We start from the raw sequence: 21,422 nt of genomic DNA on the forward strand, positions 1-21,422 counted from the left end.
TTTAGATTCCATATATAAGTGAGATCATACATTTGCCTTTCTCTGACTGACGTATTTCACTGAGCATAATGCCGTCTAGGTCCACCCATGCTGTCGCAAAGGCAAGATTTCTTTATTTTTCATGACAGAGGAATATTCCATTGTATATATGTACTGTGTCTTCTTTATCCATTCGTCTCTCATTGGACACTTAGGTTGCTTCCATATCTTGGCCATTGTAAATAACACTGCAATGAACTTCAGGCTGCATATGTCTTTTTGAATTAGTGTTTTGGGTTTCTTTTTTTTTTTTTTTTTTTTAAATTTATTTATTGTTATTTAATTACAGTTGTATGCCTTTTCCCCCATCCCTTCACCCCACCCCAGGTGAACCCACTTCCCTCCCCCCTCTCCACCCTCCCCCTTGGATTTGTTCATGTGTCCTTTATAGTAGTTCCTGTAATCCCCTCTACCCACTGTCCCCGCCCCCACCCCCCACCCCCGCCCTTGCTATTGTTACATTGTTCTTAACTTCAATGTCTCTGGTTATATTTTGTTTGTTTTTTCCTTCTATTGCTTATGTTCCAGTTAAAGGTGAGATCATATGGTATTTGTCCCTCACTTCCTGGCTTATTTCACTTAGCATAATGCTCTCCAGTTTCATCCATGCTGTTGCAAAGGGTATAAACTCCTTCTTTCTCTCTGCTGCGTAGAATTCCATTGTGTAAATATACCATAGTTTTTGGATCCACTCGTTTGCTGATGGGCACTTCGGTTGCTTCCAGTATTTGGCTATTGTAAATTGTGCTGCTGTGAACATTGGGGTGCACAGATTCTTTTGGATTGGTGTTTCAGTGTTCTTAGGGTATAATCCCAGCAGCGGAATTACTGGGTCAAAGGGCAGTTCCATTTTTAGTTTTCTGTTTTGGGTTTCTTTGGATAAATACCCAGAGGTAGAAGTGCCGGGTCATAAAGTTGTTCTGTTATTAATTTTTTGAGGAAGCTCCATACTGTTTTCTGCAGTGGCTGCACTAATTTACAATCCCACCAACAATGCAGGATAGTTCCCTTCTCTCTACATCCTTACCAACACTTACAAACCACCTGTTTGAAAGCATCAAAGACTAACAAGGCAGAAAAAAAGGAGGCCAAGATCCAGGAGAATCCAGACACCAGCAGAGCTGAGTAAGCTGTTTGGAGGTACACATGTATCCCCAGAGGAATCAGCCCCCTGAGATTTGGAGGACCAGAGACTGCTGAGAAGCATTCTCTTTGGCTGGGACCACAGGAGTTCATGTGTTAGGAGAAGAGCTGAACTGGCAGTAAATGAACCTTGCAGGGGCAGAAGCCCAGCTTTGCATTTCCTCGGTTCATCTGCGGTAACAAGGGCGCTGCCCCGGTGTAGGGTGTGGTTGGGGGGGCAGTGTGCGTGTGGGGGCAGGACTACATGGGAGCCCTGTGTTTGCTGCTCATTTTGGCTGTGAACGTAAAGCTGCTCCAACATGTAAACTCCATTAAATGAGAAAAAATAATGAAGAGATTGCTAGATATTACTAGATACCATTCACTGATAATGACATAGGTAATGCGACCCAAATCCCATTATTTGTATCATTATCAGATGACAGAATAGATCGATCCATGGGAAAGGACACAAAGCTAAAAATACACACCTACATAAGAACAGATGATAAAGAAAGCATTTCGGATTTGTGGCGCAGAGGTGAGCTGCTCGGAGCTCCGGGGCAGGAGCCCCGAGGGACGCGGACTCCTCGGAAGCCGTGGCTCACGAAGCCACAGCCAGTGTTGCAGCTCCGGGTGATTCCACCGTATGTGGCCGGACAACTGCTGATCATCTTAAGAGAAATCATGAGTCTCCAATTTCACTGTATAGCATTTAATGGGACATAGTGAAAATCAGAAAATGTATCTGTTTATTACGTCTTGAAGTATGGGAAACCTTTTCTTAGTATAAAACCCCAAGGAAAAAAATCTCAAAAAAAAAAATTAAACGTAATTAGAAGACAAAACTAAAGACAGACATTCATGTTATATTGTAGGTAAAGGTTACTACCTTTATTAGATAAAGAGCTTTTAGAAATATTCCAGAAAATAAACACACAAACCTAATAAAAATATGACAAAATTCCATCCCGCTAACTAGGATTTGGTAAAACCATGATTTGCCTAAATATCTGGAGAGAGCTTTTTGTTTTGTTTTCTGTTTTTTTGTATTTTGCTTTTGAAAGGGTGAGGCAACCTTCTGTAACCTTCCCAGAATGAAATTTGGCAGCATGTTTAAAGAGCCATAAAAGTTAGATGTACACGAAAACTTATACACAGGGCTATAACACAGATGTGATTACAAAAACCACGCTGTATTCATAATCTGATATAACGCTAAGCATTTACTAACATTTTTGTTGAAAACAAAGAGATGATGTAAAAATATCTCAAAACAGGATGCCCACAATTTTCTGTATTAAGGAAAAAAAGTTCTAGTAGAGGATTTGTACCAAAGTGATAATAGTTGTTTATCTTAAGATTATGGAGGATGATTTCTTTTCTTTTTTTTTTTTCTGTTTAAATTTTTTAATAAACTTTATCAGGGTGCTTTGCTCACCTCCACCTAACCCCCACCCCCTCCCTCAGGCGATAACCACTGTGTTGTCTGTGTCTATGAGGGTTTTTGTGGTTTTGCTTAACGCCTGCACAGTTTTCACTCAGCCCCCAAATCTCTTCCCCTGTGACAGATGTCAGCCTGTTCTATGTACCTATGCCTATGTTTGTATTTTGTTTGTTAAATTACTTTGCTCATTCGATTCCATAGATGGATTTTCCACCCCAGCCCTCCTAGCAGCAATATGAGTGAGAACAGGTGATCCAGTACAGGAACTACCTGGCCAACCCACAGAATTGCTAAAAATAATAAACCGTGGTTGTTCAAGACCCTTGGTTTTGGGGGTGGTTTGTAATATCGCAAGAGAAAACCAACCCAGAAACTGGTATCTAACAATGAGAGATGGCCTGAGAGAAATTTAAAACCCGTGGTCCTGACTATGGGACTGGCTGGTGGGCAGTCAGGGTGAAGGGATGGAGCCCAAAGGAAAAAGGACTCATGTGGTGGACATCAGTGTGGTGACTGCTGGGGGGAGGGGGTGTAAGGGCACTAAATGGTAATGGAAAAAAGATAAAAGACTATATATTTAAAAAATACAAAAATAAAAATAAAAACATTCCTAAAGATTTTTTTGTGAGCAGACCTACCTTTAAATAGGCTAAAGAAAGTTCTTCAAACAGAAAGGAAATGTTAAGAGAAGGAATTTGAAGCATCAGGAAGAAAGACAAAAACAACAGAAAAAATATGGGTACATAAAATGGTCTATCCTTTTCCTCATAAGTTTTATAAATTCTATTTGATGATTGAAACAAAAATTATAAAACCATCTGATATCAAGCGAAGATGTTGAGAAGTGCGGAAGGTAAAGGTACCTAAACGGCAGTGAGGGCTCTGCATTTCACTCACGGTGGTAAGATGCTGATACTAGTAGACTATTGTAAGTCACCGATGACTACTGTGATACTTGGAGCAACCACTACAAAACCTAGAGATATACTCAAAATCGCTATAAATCAATCAAGATAGAACCCTAAAAGATGAGTGAGTAACCCGCAGGAGGGGAAGAAGAGAGAAACAGGAATGAGACTCAGAGGAAAGAAATAGAAAATAAATAATAAAACGGCAGACTTGAGTGCTGACATGGTTATCTTAAATGTAAATGGTCCAATCAGAAGGGCCCACCATCCATGGGCTGGCACCAGGTAACAAAGGCAATACACCTACCGTTTGGCTTTCTGGGGTCTGGTGCCTGAAAGTCTGGGGAGAGATGCTGCTCCTTCTGGGGGGCTTTGCTTGGAGACCCTCTGCCTGGAGACCCTCTGCCGGTTCTCTGCTCAGGGCTCTGGGCTGCGTCACTGGTGGGAGGCTCGGTGCTGGGGCCCCCACTCTGCCTGTGGGGCTCGGCCTGGGTGCTGGGCAGACAGGGAAGGGCTCGGGGCCTGCAGGAGTCAGGACTCAGCCTTCCCTTCTGCTGTTCTGCTTCTCTTCGCTTGTTTTCTTCCTCTCGCTTCCTGAAGCAAAGCCAAGGAGGAAGAGGAAAAAATTAAAAGTGTTACCCACTCAAGCGTTCCTGAGTGAGATTTAAGCTCTAAGAGGAGCTGCCATATCACAGGAGGGATTTGGAAGTTCACATTTTTGAGAGCAGTCTTTTCTCGAGCTTTATAGCTCATAAGAAGATGGAGCTGAAAGAACCTTCCAGGGCAGCCTGTTGAGGCTCCATGACAGACAACGGGGAGGGCAGTGGGAGACACAACACAGCCCCGAGGTGTGTGTCCCCAGGCCCTCTCTCCAATCCCAGAGAACACATCAGAATACAACTGAGAATGGCTATCATAAGGAAGCCTTTCATTTTCTCTACTAAAAAGACTATTGGCACCGGTTTGCTTCCCAGCCAGGGCACATGCCTGGGTTGTGGGCCAGGTTGGGGGTGTGTGAGAAGCAACCGACCTATGTTTCCTTTGATCACTGATGTTTCTTTTCCTTCTTTCCCCCTATCTAAAGATAAATAAAATTTTTTTTTTTTTACAAAAGACCACTGACAGATCTTAATGATTATACGAAAAAATTACAAAGACCTCACAGCTGATTATAACACATTGGTGAGTTGCAACCCTGCTGCTGAGATCTCACATTAGTCAAACCTACTCTTCTTGTGGATGAGGTCCCGAGGGTAGGATGATTTTTAAGTCTTTGGAGTAAAACTCACAAACACCTCAGACACTGTCCAGTGTGGAAGGACTGGGCCCCGTTTTGCCTCTTCTGATCTTTGAACAGCAGGCATTCAAAACACACAACACCCGTAAAACACACGGCCCGGCTGGTTCAGTCACTATACAGGGGGGGGAATCTGGTAGCCACGTAAAGGGTCAGTTAAAGCGGATGGATGATTAGGGGTGTGGTGGAGAGAAGCCAGCACAGTTTGAGAACTCTCCTGGTCCTGCCTCTACCAATGACCAAAAAATGCCCTTGAGTGAGTCACTTTCCCGTGGAAGACTCGGTTCCCCCAGTCTAACACTCACACAACAGCCTGTGATCCTGAACTGATTTGGGGATGTTTGGAACCCAGACGTCTTTGTAAAATCGGAGACAACTTTTGTAATGAGATGGAGAGATTCCGTTGATCTAAGCGGCTGGTATCAGAGTCCCTCTCAGAAGGGGATCTTTTTTAGACACTTTAGTAAGGCTGGGGTCAGGACCGAGGGCCAGGGGAGGTGGGATCCTCAGGGCCCCAGGGTGTCTGACTGGCTCTGAGGCTCCAGAGGAGAGGGCTGCTCTGTCAAGACACAAAGAATTTGTATGTAGCTCCTGACAGGGAGGGAGGTGATGAGAGAGCACATGTGCATGCACGAGAGAGAGAGAGAGAGACAGAGAGAGAGACAGAGAGAGAGAGAGAGAGACAGAGAGAGAGACGGAGAGACAGAGAGACAGAGAGAGAGAAGGGAGGAGGAAGAAAGAGAAGAGGAGAGGCTGGGTATGCAGAGAGCAGGGGCCAGGGCACAGACACGCTGCCCACGGTGAGGTGACAGAAAAGGACTTTGGACCTGTGCTCCTCACACTGTAATAAACCAGATCTCCCACTATCTTGCCACCATCTAGATTCTGATTTAGCAAGCCTGGGGTGGGGCTCACGGTTCTGCATTTCTAACCAGAACCAGGTTCCTCTGACTGCACCTGGAGCACAAGGCTAAGATAACAAGAACTTCTCGTACGGTCTGTCAACTAAACCATTATGGGACGGGAAGTGTCATTCTCCTCAATGGCACCAACTTTTGGTAAGGTTTACCACGTTCACACATGCTTTTCATAAGCCACCTGATAAACTGCAGAGGGAAGGTAGCCAGACACAGAAGCAAGAGCTGCAGCAGAGACCCCAGGCCCCCAAGAAGTCCTAGGATCCAGATTTCCACAGACTGGAATTTGAAGCCAAGCTTATTCAGATCTCAAGGGACAGGGAAGACCCAGACGGTACCTCTCTGGGTCTTTGGCATAAAGCCTGTCAACTGAACTTGCCCTGCTAGAAGGTCCTTCTTCCTGTGGTAAAAGCCCCGATCTAGGGCCCAAGCCTGCTTATCTAGTAGTTTCCACTGAGTCCCTTCCCAGAGCCAGTGGCTGGACAGTCACGTGTTTATTTGATTCTGGTTTCACTGCGTGCTTTGCCACCTGCTCACACTCAGTGTGCGCACTGCAGCTGGCGGGCGAGCTGGGCAGCCCGGCATCGTTGGAGCCTGAGATTCATGTGGCTGCTGCCAGCAGGTGCCTTTTCGGTGGGATCTGTCTGGGACAGGAAGGTGGAGGCATCTGGGGGGTGATGTGCTGCTAATTGATCTAACAGCCTCGTTCCTGACAGGCAGAAGGAGAGCTGCTCTTTTTACTTGCACTGACCGAGAGACCTGCTCTGAGAGAATATTGGTCCTTTAGACAGACACAGGCACGTGGCTGTCTGGCTTGGCATCTACATGGATCTCATTGCCATTAGGGGGGCTGCGAGGTGATAAATTAGACTTCATTAAATGAGTGGTCATTTCTCTTTCTCTTAAGAATGCAAACAGCTTTCCTTTCCAATTCCAAGAAGTCTTGGCACAATCAGCCCCTGGGCAAACCTTACAGCTACAGGACAAACAGGGCTTTCTGGAGTCTTCAGGATGTCCAGAGAGCAAGGGGCTCAGCTTTCTGAAGACTTCTTGAAGGGGGGTAGGTTTGCAGGGGGTTGTTTTTCCATTTTGGTTAAATTACAGAAGCAGATTTGGGACAAAGAACATACTCATCAGAATATATAATTTAAATACCCCCAGAAGCTTATGAACAGAAGTATATTAATGTTTTTTTTTAAGATTTTATTTATTTATTGTTAGAGGGAGAGGAAGGGAGGAAGAAAGAGAGGGAGAGAAACATCAATGTGTGGTTGCCTCTCGCGCACCCCCTACTGGGAACCTGGCCCGCAACCCAGGCATGTGCCCTGACTGGGACTGGAACTGGTGACCCTTTGGTTGTGACTCAATCCACTGAGCCACACCATCCAGGGCTATATTAATGTTTTTTTTAAAAAAACTGATACACTTTAAGTTTAAAAAAATATTCCAGGTGGCACGCAGCCCATAGCTGTGCAGGTAGGCCCCCCAGAGCTGTGGCTCTTGACGTAAAAATGTAATCACTGCGGTGAAGGGGGCGATTAAAACCGGGAATTATGCATCAGCTACACCCTGTTTTATGTATTCTGCTACCGTAAAACCAAAGCAACAACAACACACACACGACACAGCTGCTGGGAGTGGACCACGATCCGGCACGTCTGTGTGTGTCTGTCTGGCGAGCAAAGGCCGGGACCACTGCCCAGAGTTGAAGAGCTCGAAGGGAGCGGAGCGTACTGAGGGAGATACTCTTACTCGGTAGGTAAGGAAACGGAGGCAGAGAGATGAGTGACTCACCAAAGCTCCGTCGTCAAACATACAGAGCTGAGAGAGCACTCAGCTGCTTCGCTTCTCCCTGTAAAACTCATCTCAGGGACAAAATTGTTTTTTTTTTTAAATTTCACTCAGTCGTTTCCCATCATCTAAAAAATGAATTGGGTCAAATGAAGAAACTGGTCAGATTGCATCCAAGTAACCTCGCTTCCAGCGTGGCTATCGGTCCTAACCTCTCAGGCTCCACCACTGTCCTGAAATGTGAGTGTTTTTTCTCCAGGTAGTTTATTATAGAATACCAAAGTCCTTTAATCTTCATGGTGGGCTACGCTATAAACTTCACCTATTTGTGTAAAGTTTAGGAAACAAATACTAGAAAAAGAACAATATTATTCTAGTTCATATGAATATCGAAGAGGGAAAAGGAATCCTGTCCACGACGCAGCAAGGACCATTTTAGCAGGGCATTTATTAACAGGGCAGAATCTTAGTGTATAAAAGAGTCCCACATTTTCCTATTACCGTAAGTGGAAATGGCCAGACAACAGCATTTGATGGGCTGCCATTTATCCTGGTTTGTACTCTTTTCTGGAGCAATTTTTGCAGCTCCCCAGAGGCTCATGGTGTGACAAGGTGAGAGAGTTCACTGGGGACAGAGCTTTGACAACATCTGCTTTGGGTCCCAAGCAACACAGGTGAAGAGGGTCTCCAGGTGATGGGCTGGCGGCCCTGGAGCTGCTCCATCCAGGAGAGGAAAGATGTAAGGAACACGCTGTTGCTGCAAACCACTGATGGGCTGTTGTGGAGCAAAGATGCACCCTGGAACCCCTGACACGTCCAACCAGATCTAAGACCCACAGAGGGAGATTTATACAAATTAGTGGCCTGGATGACAACTGCCAAAAAAAGGGGGGAGGGTAACAAGAAACTAAGGAATCAAAAGATTGCTTGATGCACAAAGAACCACATCAAGGGCAACGACTTAAATGACCTGGCTGCCCAAGGGCTTCAGCGTCTCAGCCCCGGGCTCAACTGCAGAGACTGCCTCTGGGCCTAGAGAGTCTGAGCCCCAGAAGTGGACATTTTTTCCTACCCCACACTACAGGGCTTCTGCTGTGTTTGCCCAGTTTTGCCAGAAGAAATTAATTACAGCAGGCACTGCAGAAAGGTAGGCTTTTTCTCATTCAATGTGTATTCAAGTTTCCATGACTATAGGACCTACGAGAAGTCTGAGAGATGTGATTAGAATGGTTTCCACAGATAAGGGAGATCTAGTTAGCGTGTCTTGTTGTGCTGATTTAACCTGGCTTTGCTCCAATGTCGTTCTTATTCACAGTCCTGGTGGAGGCTTGGAGCCAGCTCATTTTCTCAACCTTCTTAAGGATTTAGGAGGATACTGGTGTGCTCTGCTACGTTAGCTGTGAGAGCGGCAGGAAGTTTTTATTGAACTGTGTTGCAGAATTGATGATGGTGACGTAGCACCCCTCTCAATCCCTGGGAACAACATTGGCACAATGGACTAAGCACCGGGTCAGGAGAAAAGCTGACTCTGGGGCCTGGTTCTGCCACCAGCAGTAACACTTACGCTGTAAGTCAGAGAAAAGAGGCCAAAGCTGGTCCACGCTGGCCTACCAGATAGCTGCCAGGATTCGGACACAGTCTCGAGAGTAAGAATGGCTGATAGGATGATTCCCCCGAAACCACACAACAGTGGCCCAGGGGAGCACGGGGACTCAAGTGCCATCTCTCTCCCTTACCAGCTGTGTGATTTCAGGCAAGTTGGCCTCTGTCTGTTATTTGCCCTGTCTACTTTATTGGGTTATTGTGTGGATTTAGTGAACTAGTAAGAATTTTGTAAGCTGTAGAGCAATGTATAAATGTAAGTAATGATTATTATTTTATGAAGAGCAACAGGTCTGGGCATAAAGATATTTTTAGAAAGTGCTCCTTGGTGAAACCACTCAACCCCCTGTTCCATGAGGCCATTTTAATCACATCTCTGAAACCTCTCCTAGGTCCTATACTCATGGCAATGGAAGCTTTAATACTGATGGAATTAGTACCTGATAGAATTAATTCCTTCTTGTCAAAACCGGGCAAATACAACCCTCTGTGGAAGCCACATAGTGGGGTCTACTGACCAAGTATATGCCGTGGTGAACCCCTTTGTTCTCATGTTCCTTTTTAAAACCATGAACCTGTCAAATGGCAATCTACTCACGATAAATGTGGAGGGAGCTGGAGAACCAAGAGCATAACCATGGAAGAGCTGGCGTGCACTATGAGGATAAATGGTACATAAATGTGTTTGCTGCCTCGTAAGGCAAACAAGTTAAAGCAGTACACTTACAAGGACTTACTGCACGGAAACTGAAGGAGACCTGAGAGAGTACCTGGTCCAACCCTCCCATTTGACAGAGGGGAAAACTAAGGCCTGGAATGATGAATGACTTATGTGAGGTCTTAGACCCAGGGTGGGGCAGATACTGACTATCTATTATTAAATGCTGATTACATATCAAGTACTCTAGGCACTGGAGATGCAGAGATAAATAACACAGTGCCTGCTCTCAAGGAACTGATAATCTAGTGGGGAATCAGACCCATACACATCTGCAGATAATGCGTTCCAGACGTGATGAGTCCTGTAATAGAGGAATCCACACAGAGCTATGAGAGGATGTGGGAGGCTAATTAAACTGGAAGAGGGGAAAAAAGGCTCCACAGAATGTCAAAATGGGAAAGGTGGGACACCAGAGAAGGTTACTGCAGGCAGAGAGAACAGCATCAGTAAAGACAGGCAGCCTACCTCTCATAGAGTCTTTGACTCAGAGAGAACTTAGAGACCAGCTCTTCATAGGATTTAAAACTTCCTTCTGTATTATCCTGGACAGCTGATAATTCCGTTTCGCTGGAACATTTCCAGCCAGAGGAAGCCGATTACCTCATCAGGCAGAAAGGTTCCGTTCTAACCTTTTCAGTTGGTACTGCACTGGATGTAGGGGATCCGTCAGAGTCTGTCTCCTCACTGTCGCTGAAGAGCAGGCCTAGGAATATTTGCTCCTGGACTGCCCCTCAGGGGAATAAGACAATGTCATGTGTTTTAGAACCGTTGGCTCATAGAACGTTAGCGCATTTAGTCCAGTTTTTAAGCATCTCTCTGTGACTCATGGATCCTCTTTGAGAATGTGAGTAGAAATTTATAGATCCTCTCCCTCCAAATTCACACACGTTCACAACTCACGAAGTGCTGCGTGCAGTTTCAGGGCATCTCGGAGCCCCAAAGCCTGTCCCGGATTAAGAAAGCATTCCATTTTACTGGTGGGAAACCGAGGCTCAGAGAAGTGGAATGGCATGAAGTGGAATCCTGGAAGTGACTTCCCATGGGTCAGACCGCAGTCTGGGCAGAAGAGTCAGACCTGTGGGTCACCCTAAAGAAAGGCGCTGACAGAACGAGGATGTGCGGGAGCAGGCTGCAGGAGGGTCTGCTGTACGGCCGGAAGGAGACCTGGCTTAGGAGCACAGTGTCACAGGCGCTGTCTTTAATTACCTGCAAATTGGTTTATGAAGAGGATTTAGACTCTTCTCAAAACCAAAAGGTAGAAAGGAACTTTTGCCAGATAGCACTGCCACTCACGAATGGAATATACTGCATGAGAGGCACAGAATTCCTTGTCATTTGACTTTTTTGAAGACACAGGACAACCTCCTGTGGAAGGGACTTCAGCATCACAAGACTTTGAATGGGGTGACCCACACTGGACTTGATTATGTAACTCTGGGCATACTCACTCTCATATACTCGCAGGAAAGCTCGGGTCTCCCAGAGAAGGTGGTTGGTAAAGAAAACGGTGAGAGGAGGTGGAGAAAGTTCAGGATGGCTGAGACCTCAAGTGTGAGGGTGTAGGAGGGTGGCAGTAGTGGGAGAAGTGAGACTTGGAGATAGAAGTGGAAGTAAATGTTGGAGGGTCTCACACAGCATCGGGCTGGAATTCAAGAACAATGGCTTGTACACAGAGACAGAGAATGAAAGCAAAAGCACCCAAAGGCGCATTCAAAAGAGGAACTAATGCAGTCCTGGTGGCAGCACTAGCAGGGAACTCGGGAGGCAGAAGACCGGCTGTAGCGATGGGTTGTGGGTTATACACAGTGAGTCTGGAGGGATGGTGGCAACGGGACATGCAAATGGGGGTGGCCAGTGATCTGAAATGCTGGCGCGTCACAGAAGGACAGCAAGGTGGCAATGCCCAGGAGGCAACGGGTGAGTTGGGGTTAGAGGCCCAGGAGGTCAAGGTGTGAGACAGATTAAGGGGTCATCTACAGAGAGGAAGTGATTTAAGTTTTAAAAGTAGATACATTTTTAATTAAAAAAAAAGTGTAGCAGGAGTAGAAGTCTAAGGAGTTAGCCTGCAGCGCCAACCTCAGTGTGGAGATGGTGTAATTAGAAAGACATGAGAAGGAAGGGTCAGAGAGCTGGAGGAGATCCGTGAGTGGAGTCGGGCAGAGGTCTGGCAAAGGAAGCTTCAGGGAAGAAGAGTGACCCACATAGGTGCAGTCTTATTTTAGCGTGCGTTCCACTGTGTGCTTTGGCGGGTAAACTACAGTAATGTTCATTTTGGCGGCAACATAGGTGGTGCGGTTTGAGTTATAAAGTGCTTTCAAATGGATTATAGGTGTTCCTTAAAGAGCATTTCCTAAAAAACATGCCTTAGAAAATAGGACTAAAACTGACTTCTGGCTAAGTTGGAGGCGTAGGTAGACACACTGTGCCTCCTCGCACAACCAAAACAAGGACAACAAAAAATTTAAAAACAAAAAACAACCAGAACTGACAGAAAATCAAACTGTATGGAAGACTGACAACCAAGGAGGTAAAGAAGAAACATTCATCCAGACTGGTAGGAGGGGCGGAGAAGACTCAAGGTAAGGAGGCAGCTGGCGGAGCAGGGGGTCCCACATTCATGTGCAGATAAACTGGGAAGAACAACTGGGAAGCCAAACAGACCGCACAACCCAGGACTCCAGCGAGGGGAAATAAAGCCTCGAACCTCTGATTGAAAACACCCATGGGGGTTGAGGCAGCAGCTGGAGAAACTCCCAGCCTCACAGGAGAGTTCGTTGGAGATACCCACGGGATCCTAGAACGTACACAAGCCCACCCACCTGGGAATCAGCACCAGGAGGGTCCATTTGCTTGTGGGCAGTGGGGGAAGTGACTGAAAACTGGCAGAGAGCCAAGCAGTGACATTGCTCCCTATTGGACCCCTCCCCTATATACAGTGTCACAACGCAGCAACGTGGTTGCCCCGCCCTGGTGCCGAGACCAAAAAAAAAAAAAAAAAAAAAAAAAAAAAAGGCCCACATGAATGAACAGTTCAAAGCTCCAGAAAAAATACAACTAAGTGAGAAGAGATAGCCAACCTATCAGATGCACAGTTCAAAACACTGGTAATCAGGATGCTCCAGGAACTCACTGGGTACTTCAACAGCTTAAAAAAGAGCCAGGCAGCAATGAAGGTCACATTATGTGAAATAAAGAAAAATCTACAGGGAACCAACAGTGACGTGAAGGAAACCAGGACTCAAATCAACGGTTTGGAGCAGAAGGAAGAAAGAAACATTCAATCAGAACAAAATGAAGAAACAAGAATTCAAAAAAATGAGGAGAGGCTTAGGAACCTCCAGGACATCTTGAAACGTTCCAACATCCAAATCATAGGGACGCTGGAAGGAGAAGAGAAAGAGCAAGAAATTGAAACTTATTTGAACAAATAATGAAAGAGAACTTCCCCAATCTGGCAAAGAAAACAGACTTCCAGAAGTACAGGAAGCTCAGAGAGTCCCAAAGAAGTTGGACCCAAGGAGGAACACACCCCGGTACATCATAATTACATTAGCCAAGATTAAAGATACGGAGAGAATCTTAAAAGCAGCAAGAGAAAAGGAGAGAGTTACCTACAAAGGAGTTCCCATTAGACTATCAGCTAATTTCTCAAAAGAGACCTTTCAGGCCAGAAGGGGCTGGAAAGAAGTATTCCAAGTCCTGAAAGGCAAGGACCTACATCCAAGATGACTCTATCCAGCAAAGCTATCATTTATAATAGAAGGGCAGATAAAGTGTTTCCCAGATGAGGTCAAGTTAAAGGAGTTCACCATCACCCAGCCCTTATTATATGAAATGTTAAAGGGACTTATCTAAGAAAAAGAAGATCAAAAATACGAACACTAAAATGACAACAAACTCACAGCTATTAACAGCCAAACCTAAAAAAAAACCAAAAGCAAACTAAGCAAACAACTAGAACAGGAACAGAACCACAGAAATGGAGATCACATGGAGGGTTATCAACAGGGGAGTGGGAGGGGGAGAAAGGGCAGAAAAGGTACAGAGAACAAGTAGCATAAATGGTGGGTAGAAAATAGACAGGGGGAGGGTAAGAATAGTATAGGAAATGGAGAAGTCAAAGAACTTATATGTATGACCCAGGGACATGAACTAAAGGTGGGGAATGAGGGTGGGAGGGGGTGTGCAGGGTGGAGGGGAGTGAAGGGGGGAAAATGGGACAACTGTAATAGCATAATCAATAAAATATATTTTTTAAAAAAGAAAGTATGACTAAAACTTATCTCCCAATTTCTCCATCAGTAAATTAGAAATCACTTTAAGTTTAAAAAGGTCCTTTCACATCCGTGCTTTAGGGAAGGAGGTTTCTGCAGGGACAGCCTGGGAGAGGTACACTGAGGTGCCAGGACTTGCTTGGGCCACCTTAGTTGGCGGGGCGTCGGCAGAACTTAACATTCTGATTTCTCTTCCTTTTAACAAAAATGAAACACAAAATTAAACACTAGCTCTGATTTTAAGAAATCATCTTGGGAAATAAAATGCAATCAGTTTCTTCTCCATAAGTATTTTTCTTGGGGCTCTGTGCTACAATGACTGGAGGAGGCAATGAGTAAGGTGTGAAAAAACACTTGTTTACTTCCAATAACGATACTCGATAACAGAAAAATTGTGATTGAGTAAAGGAGATTGTAATTTTTCAGTTTCGGCAATGTCAAATATTATCACAGTGAGCATGGTTCTGAACTTCAGAAACTAAGAATTAAGAACAAAGAGGACCTGTCTTCCGCAATAGTGAAACTAATGAGGATGACAAGTAAGAGGGTGAGAGCGGGGGCAGAGAATTAGCTGTTCCCTAAATCTCCTTGTTGGATCACACCCTCTGGGCTAGGAGTTACAGAAGGCCATGTTAAGTAAAAAATATCGTCAACCACTACATACTTTATTTAAGCATCATTATTTGAAACCCCTCCATCTGCACCGAAGATCTTCTGACAAATGTGTTCTTGGTTCCCAGCTCTGCACTGAATCCAAACTCTTGGCCCCTGGCACAGGACCTCTGGGCAGCATCTCAGGCAAAGGAGGCGAGGAGGAGGCGGAGATCAGTAACAGTGAAGGTGTGGGGTTTCCACAGAAGTAGAGAGTGCCGGGAAACCAACTGGCCTAATCTGTCACGGGCACAGATGAAAAGGCTGAGGCAGGGAGGGAGAAACACTGTGTTCAGTTCATCGCCAGTAAACATCCGAGGCTGGATGTGAACCCAGGTCTTCTCTCCACTCTGCCACTACCCTTCTATTCTGCTGGAAAAGGAGTTTGGGAGAAGGAGGACTCCAGGGTCCCCCTCCCCAAAATAAAGTGAAATGTGTTTGGATTCATGTACTCCTTTTGGGGGACATACAGACATTCATATTGCCTTTGTCAAGTCACAGCTCATATTCAGGTAGCTATGACTTCAAATTCTGAAAATAGATTCTCACACATTACACTGGAGTTTACAGACACAGCAGTAGAGGAAAATACAATATTCCATCCCTTGAAGAGAATGTTCACTTGCAAGTCAGGATAATTTGTCATGTATATTACCTACTTCCAGTTGTCACTCACATGCAGACAACTTTGATAAGAAGGCTGGAAAAAGAGGCAAGTGGAGGCTTGAGGTTAATACTGGATTCTTTGACAAAAGTGAAGAGAGCCTCATTAGCAGAACAATGCAAACTAGTATTCCTAGATGCCACCTACTTCGGTAGCTTCAGAGTCATAGAAAATAGTGTATTTCTGTCGATCCTGTCTAGCAAAGGCTGACATTATGGTTAGTATTCCAGTTCATAGTGGTATTTAATTTCTTGCTAACATGGTTTATCCTGCCTTTTACTATTATTTTTAATCACTAGTTATTACACTTATGCTTCCCCCTTGTGGGCAACATATGGAAGGAATCCAGAGCGGGAATGGTCCAAGGTGTGGAAACATTCAGGATGCAGCCCGGAAGCTGTCCCTCAGGAACCTGGCTGTCATGTGCACCTTCGCCATCAGAGGTGTGGGTCTCTCTACCTGCTACTGCGATTCCCTTGCTATTTAAAGCACCCAACACAGGTATCCAAGAAAACGAAAACCAAAGAGTAATCTAAAACCAATCATCTATGATAAAATAATCATGATGTGTAGTCAGGCACAAATGACTATTTTGCCCATTTTGTATCATTATCCAAAAAAGTGTGAGGTCCTTGAGGCAAGTATTTTCCTTTTAGTTACAATTTTCTCTGTAGGCTCTAGGCAAGAAATAATTTACATTATTTAGTATAAACTTGTTAAGGAATAGGTAATGGAAAGCAAGTTATTTATGCAAGTTGGCTGCTTTAATCAAATCAAAGCTAGATTAGTCTACTGGGAGCGCGCCATGTATGGGTGGAAGTTTCCTTGAGAAAGCAGGAGGCGAGAAGACCAGTTTTCTCCCTGCAGCTCCATGTGGGTAGTGCTGCCCCCTCCGACGCCTTCCCATGGCTGGGTGTGGCAGCTCTGTGTCTGGGGGAGACTAACTGAGGACTAACTGAGAGCAACAGCCACCACAGAGAGACTGGGCCTCCATCCTTCGTTGTCGCCTCAGTGCTCTGAGGCCTGGTGAGCAGAAGGCGGAAGGCGGCGTGGGCGCAGGGACCAGAGCTGTTTCAGATTCTCTCGTGATTCCCTCCCCGCTCTCCCCACCACTCGGCCCCACAGCCCCAGATTCTGACCTGTGGGAACACGGTGTCTAATGGCTGGGACTTACTTGGCAGCAGCATCTTTTCTCAGCTGCTCGTGCTTCATGAGGAGATTTTTCCGGTCTCGGAAGGCTTTCCTGACCTTGTACCCTTTGTAGACAGCCTGGATTTTGAAGGCAGCGATGTCCTGTATAGCCGCGATGGACAGGGCGCCGTGCTCCAACATGAACTGGATTACTTCATGGCGCTCCCCGAGCAAGGCGTAGTCAAGGGGAGTGTACCTGGAGCAGGAAGGTTTTGCAAAGTGTTGGAATGTAATTCAAGGCACAGCTACACTGGCAATATACTGGTAGGCAGCAAAAACGTCATTCTAAGAGGTGAAATGTTCTCTCTTCTGTCCTCCAGGGCTGCTCCTTTTTTTCTCAAGGGGCACAAAACAAGGGTGAAGCTGGGGCAGGTGCTTGGTGCTGGTGATGGCACCAAGTCCTGAGTTGTGCTTGCTGGCTGGCAAATTGGGCGCTGGGAGAATGTGATCATTCTTCCTCTTTCCCATGTTCCAAATAATTCCTTGCTCCTATCTGAAAACGTACTGCAAATAATATTCTGTGGTATTCATAATCTGAGCCCATGATGACCGATAGTTAATGCTTATGAAATAAAAAAATGAAGAGATTTAGTACATGATAAGGATGGCCCTTTAACTGGAGAAAGGATGAATTATTAAGCAGGGCTGAACAACTGAATAGCCATCTGGGGGAAAAAAGATTCTTACATCACACTTACTCCAAAATAAATGCCGGATGAAGCAAAGATCTAAAATAAATAAATAAACCACACAAATAAATAAATAATTAAATAAATCCATGAATGCATTAAAAGAAATCGTGGATGATTATTTAAAAATTGAAGTGGAAAGCTTTTTTAAAAAAAGATACAAAACTCAGAAACCTTCTGATTGATAAACACAACTGCATAAAAACTAAAAAAAAATTTTCAGGGCAAAAACACTAAAAACAAGGGTAAAAGAGTTTCCCAAACAGCAAATACTAACGGTTCCTAAACATAGGTCTAATCTCACTAATTTAAGAGAAATACAAATTAAGACTCATTGGAGAGAGAGTACTTTACTAAGCAGGTTAGCAAAGATCAGGAAGTTGAAGAACATACTGTGCCAGCAAGGATGAACAGAGGCAGCCCCTCTCACTTCCTCCCTTAAACTTCAGGGAGCACAATTGGGCATGTCTATCGGAATTACTGATGCATCTGCCTTTCACCATAGCCGCTGCACTTAGAGGCATTCACCCTACAGATCTGCTCTCATTTGTGAAATGTTTTATGTACAAGGATATTCATAGAAGCACAGCTTGAATTAGTAAAAGAAGGGGAAAAACCTCAATATCCATTAACAGAGGGCTGGTTAAATAAAGCACAGGCCATCCATGCAATGAAGACATCTGTATAATGCAGCCATTACTGGAGTCTATGAATAAATAAGGAACAATCTCCAGGATGTCTTGCTAAATGAAGAAACTGAAAAAAGAAACAGAACAGTATCATGGCATGCTCCATTTGTACAAAAAGAATACATCCCTGTATGTTCACCTATATAAAATATATCTCCAGATGTTTCCCAAGAAGGTGGTACCAGTGGCGCCACCAAGAGGGAGCTGGCTGCCTCAGAGGCGCCAGCCGGAGGGATACCCGGTTTTCACCCAGTGCCTTTGATGTCTTTTAAATTTCGTACAGTGGGCATATAGCACCTTTTGGACAAATATATTATTTAGAAAGGATGGGTATTATTGTCATGTAGTTATATGTTTAAATTTCAACTGGCTCCTTCTAATTTTGTGATTTTAAGCAAATTCTTTCTTTAAAAACATTTGTCATTTTTAGAAGTATAAAATAAATCAGATAAATACACAGAAGAAAATAAGTCATCTATATCACCTCCCTCACAATTAACCGCTGTTAGTATCTTGGAAGATATGCTTTCCTTTTTTAAAGAAAAATGGCTGCTTCATAAAAATGGCACATTTAAGCATTTGAACAATGCCAAAAGTAAAAAAAAAATGCAGGCAAGAACCCCAAAGCTCAAATTCCACCATCCGACAATGGCAGTGACAATGGTCATTGTTAAAAAGCTCACTCGCTGTTTCTAAGCCGCGGCCTTCCTTATCACAGGCTGGGCATGAGGAGACATGGAATGACTGCGAAGCTCAGCACTGCACTGGCACCTCGGGAGGAGTTCAGAAGTGTCGGCTATTACCGTTACCTCTACAGGACCTACACCGCGGGACGACCTGTGCCCTAGTCACTCACCATAAAGATTATTTCCATTGGGCCCAAACTAGTATTTCCAACCACCTAAGAATGGCTGTCCCTGGTCTGATTTCTCTCTGAGTGACTGTTACTAATTCAATGCAATAAGAGATATTAGGAGGAAACAATCAGCTGATTTCTGCGGGGGAATAAATGATTATATGGATGAATCATTAGACACAGAAAATCATTTAATGACTATAGAAAAAGAAAGATCTCTCTTCAAAATTTACCTAACAGTCACAGGAAGCCATAAAAGGATGAGGTTTTCAGTTTAAGCAAAGGGTAGTTCGGCCACTTCAGCACGGCAACTTGGAATTCAGAAGGAGCCCCAAATGCTAAAATTAAAGAACCCCTGTCTAAGGACAGCTCAATTTGCTCCTCCTGTTCCGAGACCAGAAGGCCATAAATAAAGATGCCTATGTAATCTTTAAAACATTATTTGTAAGGAGGTAGAATTTTATAAACTCAGAAGAACTTTTAAAAATATAACTGCATATTCAATGGAAAAGATGATCATACAATAGTAGAGCTAATTTAGTGTATTAAATGAATAAACAGACCCAGCAAAATAAAGCAGCTCACTGAAGGTTATGTAACTAGTTACCTGCAGAATCTAGACTGGAACTAAGATCGAATGACTGACTCCCCTGTTCAATAATGTTTCTACAACACATCTATCAATTATTGAGTATAAGTCTCTTATACCTCGTAGAATGAAACTTCTAAAATCAACTTGCAAATAACCTATATTTAGTAAGCTTGATCATTTTTCTACAATTAAAATGCAGTGTCTTTCACATAGTACACAAGCAGGATTATCAAAATCTGGTTTATGAAATTAAGGCCCAAACTATGCCTTTACGTACAAATATGACAAAAAGAAGTAACAGGTGGCATAGGAGACCCTAAAGAATGCGGAACTGGGAGTCAGCAGACCTGGGGGACCTTAGGCATTCTCTTCACATCTCTGAGCTTCCGTTTTCTTACTCGTAACAGGCAAAAAGGAAGGCAGGATCTCTCAGGCTATTTGTGGATGAAAATTGCATTTCAAATGTTTCTAATATCTTTATTAGGAAAAATTGTATGTTTATTAGGAGAAATTTCAAACAAACAAAAGTAGGGAGTATGTAGTTACATACTCCTTTATACACTCATCATCCAAATTTAACACTTAGCAAGATTTTGCCACATTTGCTTCATCCAAGCCCTTCCTTTTTACTTTTGCTAAAGTATTTTAAATCAAATCCCAGAACTCCTGTCATTTCATTGCCCTGCATTTCAGTATTTATCTACAAATAATATGAACATAACCATGTCATTATTGTATTAACAAAATTCCTTAGTAAGACCCTATACTCACTCCATGATCAAATTTCCCCCAATTTTCTCAAAATTGTCTGTTTTTATAAAACTGGTTTACTTAGGATTCTCAGTCAATTTTTGATCAAAGGAACACAATCCAAATGTCTAGCAAGGTTTTAAGACTGTAGTGTATACGTAGAGTTTAAGCAACTGACCATATTGTGATTATTACTGTTGCATCTTTCTTTACCCCCAATTCAATTTTGGAACATTCAAATGCTGTGAATATTCCCATCGATGTCAGAGCGTGGCTGTCAGGGAGTTATTGACTGAAAGCCAGCAGGAGCTGGCAAAAATTATGTCTATGCAGGGCGCATCAAGGGTCAGTGTCAGCACATGAGAAGTAAAAATTAGCACTGCGCTGATGGTAACCAGCCAAGAAGCAATGTAGATAAAGACAAGCGACGAGATACAATTGGACCTGCCATGTGGGAATGGCCTGATGGGCTGAGCAGAATGCCTAAACTGGAATGTCAATAAACATAAAAGGCAGTGCCAAGTTCTGACATTTGGACATCAAGGTGCATTGCTGATGAAACATTAAAGGGACCTGGAATAGTGCCACTGTCTCTTTTCATCTACAGACTGGCAAGTACAGTTAGGCGAATTTTTCCTCTGGCCTTTTGGTCTGTAATTAATACATGTTTACTCCAGGAGGCAGTAAGCATCTTAATTCATAGGCTTACTTAGGTCTGAAATTCAATGCTTAACATATAAATGAGAACTGAATTGCAAACAAAATATTTTTTTTACTGTTTCCCCAAAATGGCAGTCATGCTGTAAACACTGTAATATTGTAGAATAAATGCTTTATAGAAATAAATCATCACTAATTCTCAGGATTCTTAAACCTTCCCTTTTGTTTTTTTAGGATTTGCAAGGGAGAAATCTTCAGCTCTCTCACATATCTGCTTTAAATGTCGAAACCTCAGTCTGGAGGATTCTACTTGGCTTCCCAACTTCCTTAAATGGCCAACTCCCTAAACCCTCCAGTCGTGTTTGTTTTGCAGTTGTCATATGACTATAATAGACAGAGTGAGTTCTTTATAAAATTGCTCCTAAAGTAAGATATGCCACAAGAACTTATCTAATTCGGCATGTGCTCTAAGAATTGCAGAAGTTTCTAATGCAGGTACGAAGCAGGGCGATGCTTACTAAGAGCCTGAAAACATGGGCTTGACAATACAACAGTTGTTTAC

The 21,422-nt window shown here is 43.8% G+C and overlaps 1 protein-coding gene across 4 annotated transcripts in view; it reads right to left on the bottom strand.

Annotated features, from left to right (window-relative positions):
* Nucleotides 1-21,422, bottom strand: part of INVS (inversin) — a 125,402-nt gene that overhangs the window by 18,531 nt on the left and 85,449 nt on the right. For all 4 annotated transcript variants that reach the window (XM_024560090.4, XM_024560091.4, XM_045195093.3 and 1 more), the window contains 2 exons: nt 16,608-16,820; nt 3,824-4,110 (listed from right to left, as the gene is read on the bottom strand). In XM_024560090.4, coding sequence (XP_024415858.2) covers nt 3,824-4,110; nt 16,608-16,820 — 500 coding nt within the window. The remainder of the gene's footprint in view (nt 1-3,823; nt 4,111-16,607; nt 16,821-21,422) is intronic.

Source organism: Desmodus rotundus, chromosome 1 (genome assembly GCF_022682495.2).
Source record: "Desmodus rotundus isolate HL8 chromosome 1, HLdesRot8A.1, whole genome shotgun sequence".
NCBI classification, from domain to species: domain Eukaryota; kingdom Metazoa; phylum Chordata; class Mammalia; order Chiroptera; family Phyllostomidae; genus Desmodus; species Desmodus rotundus.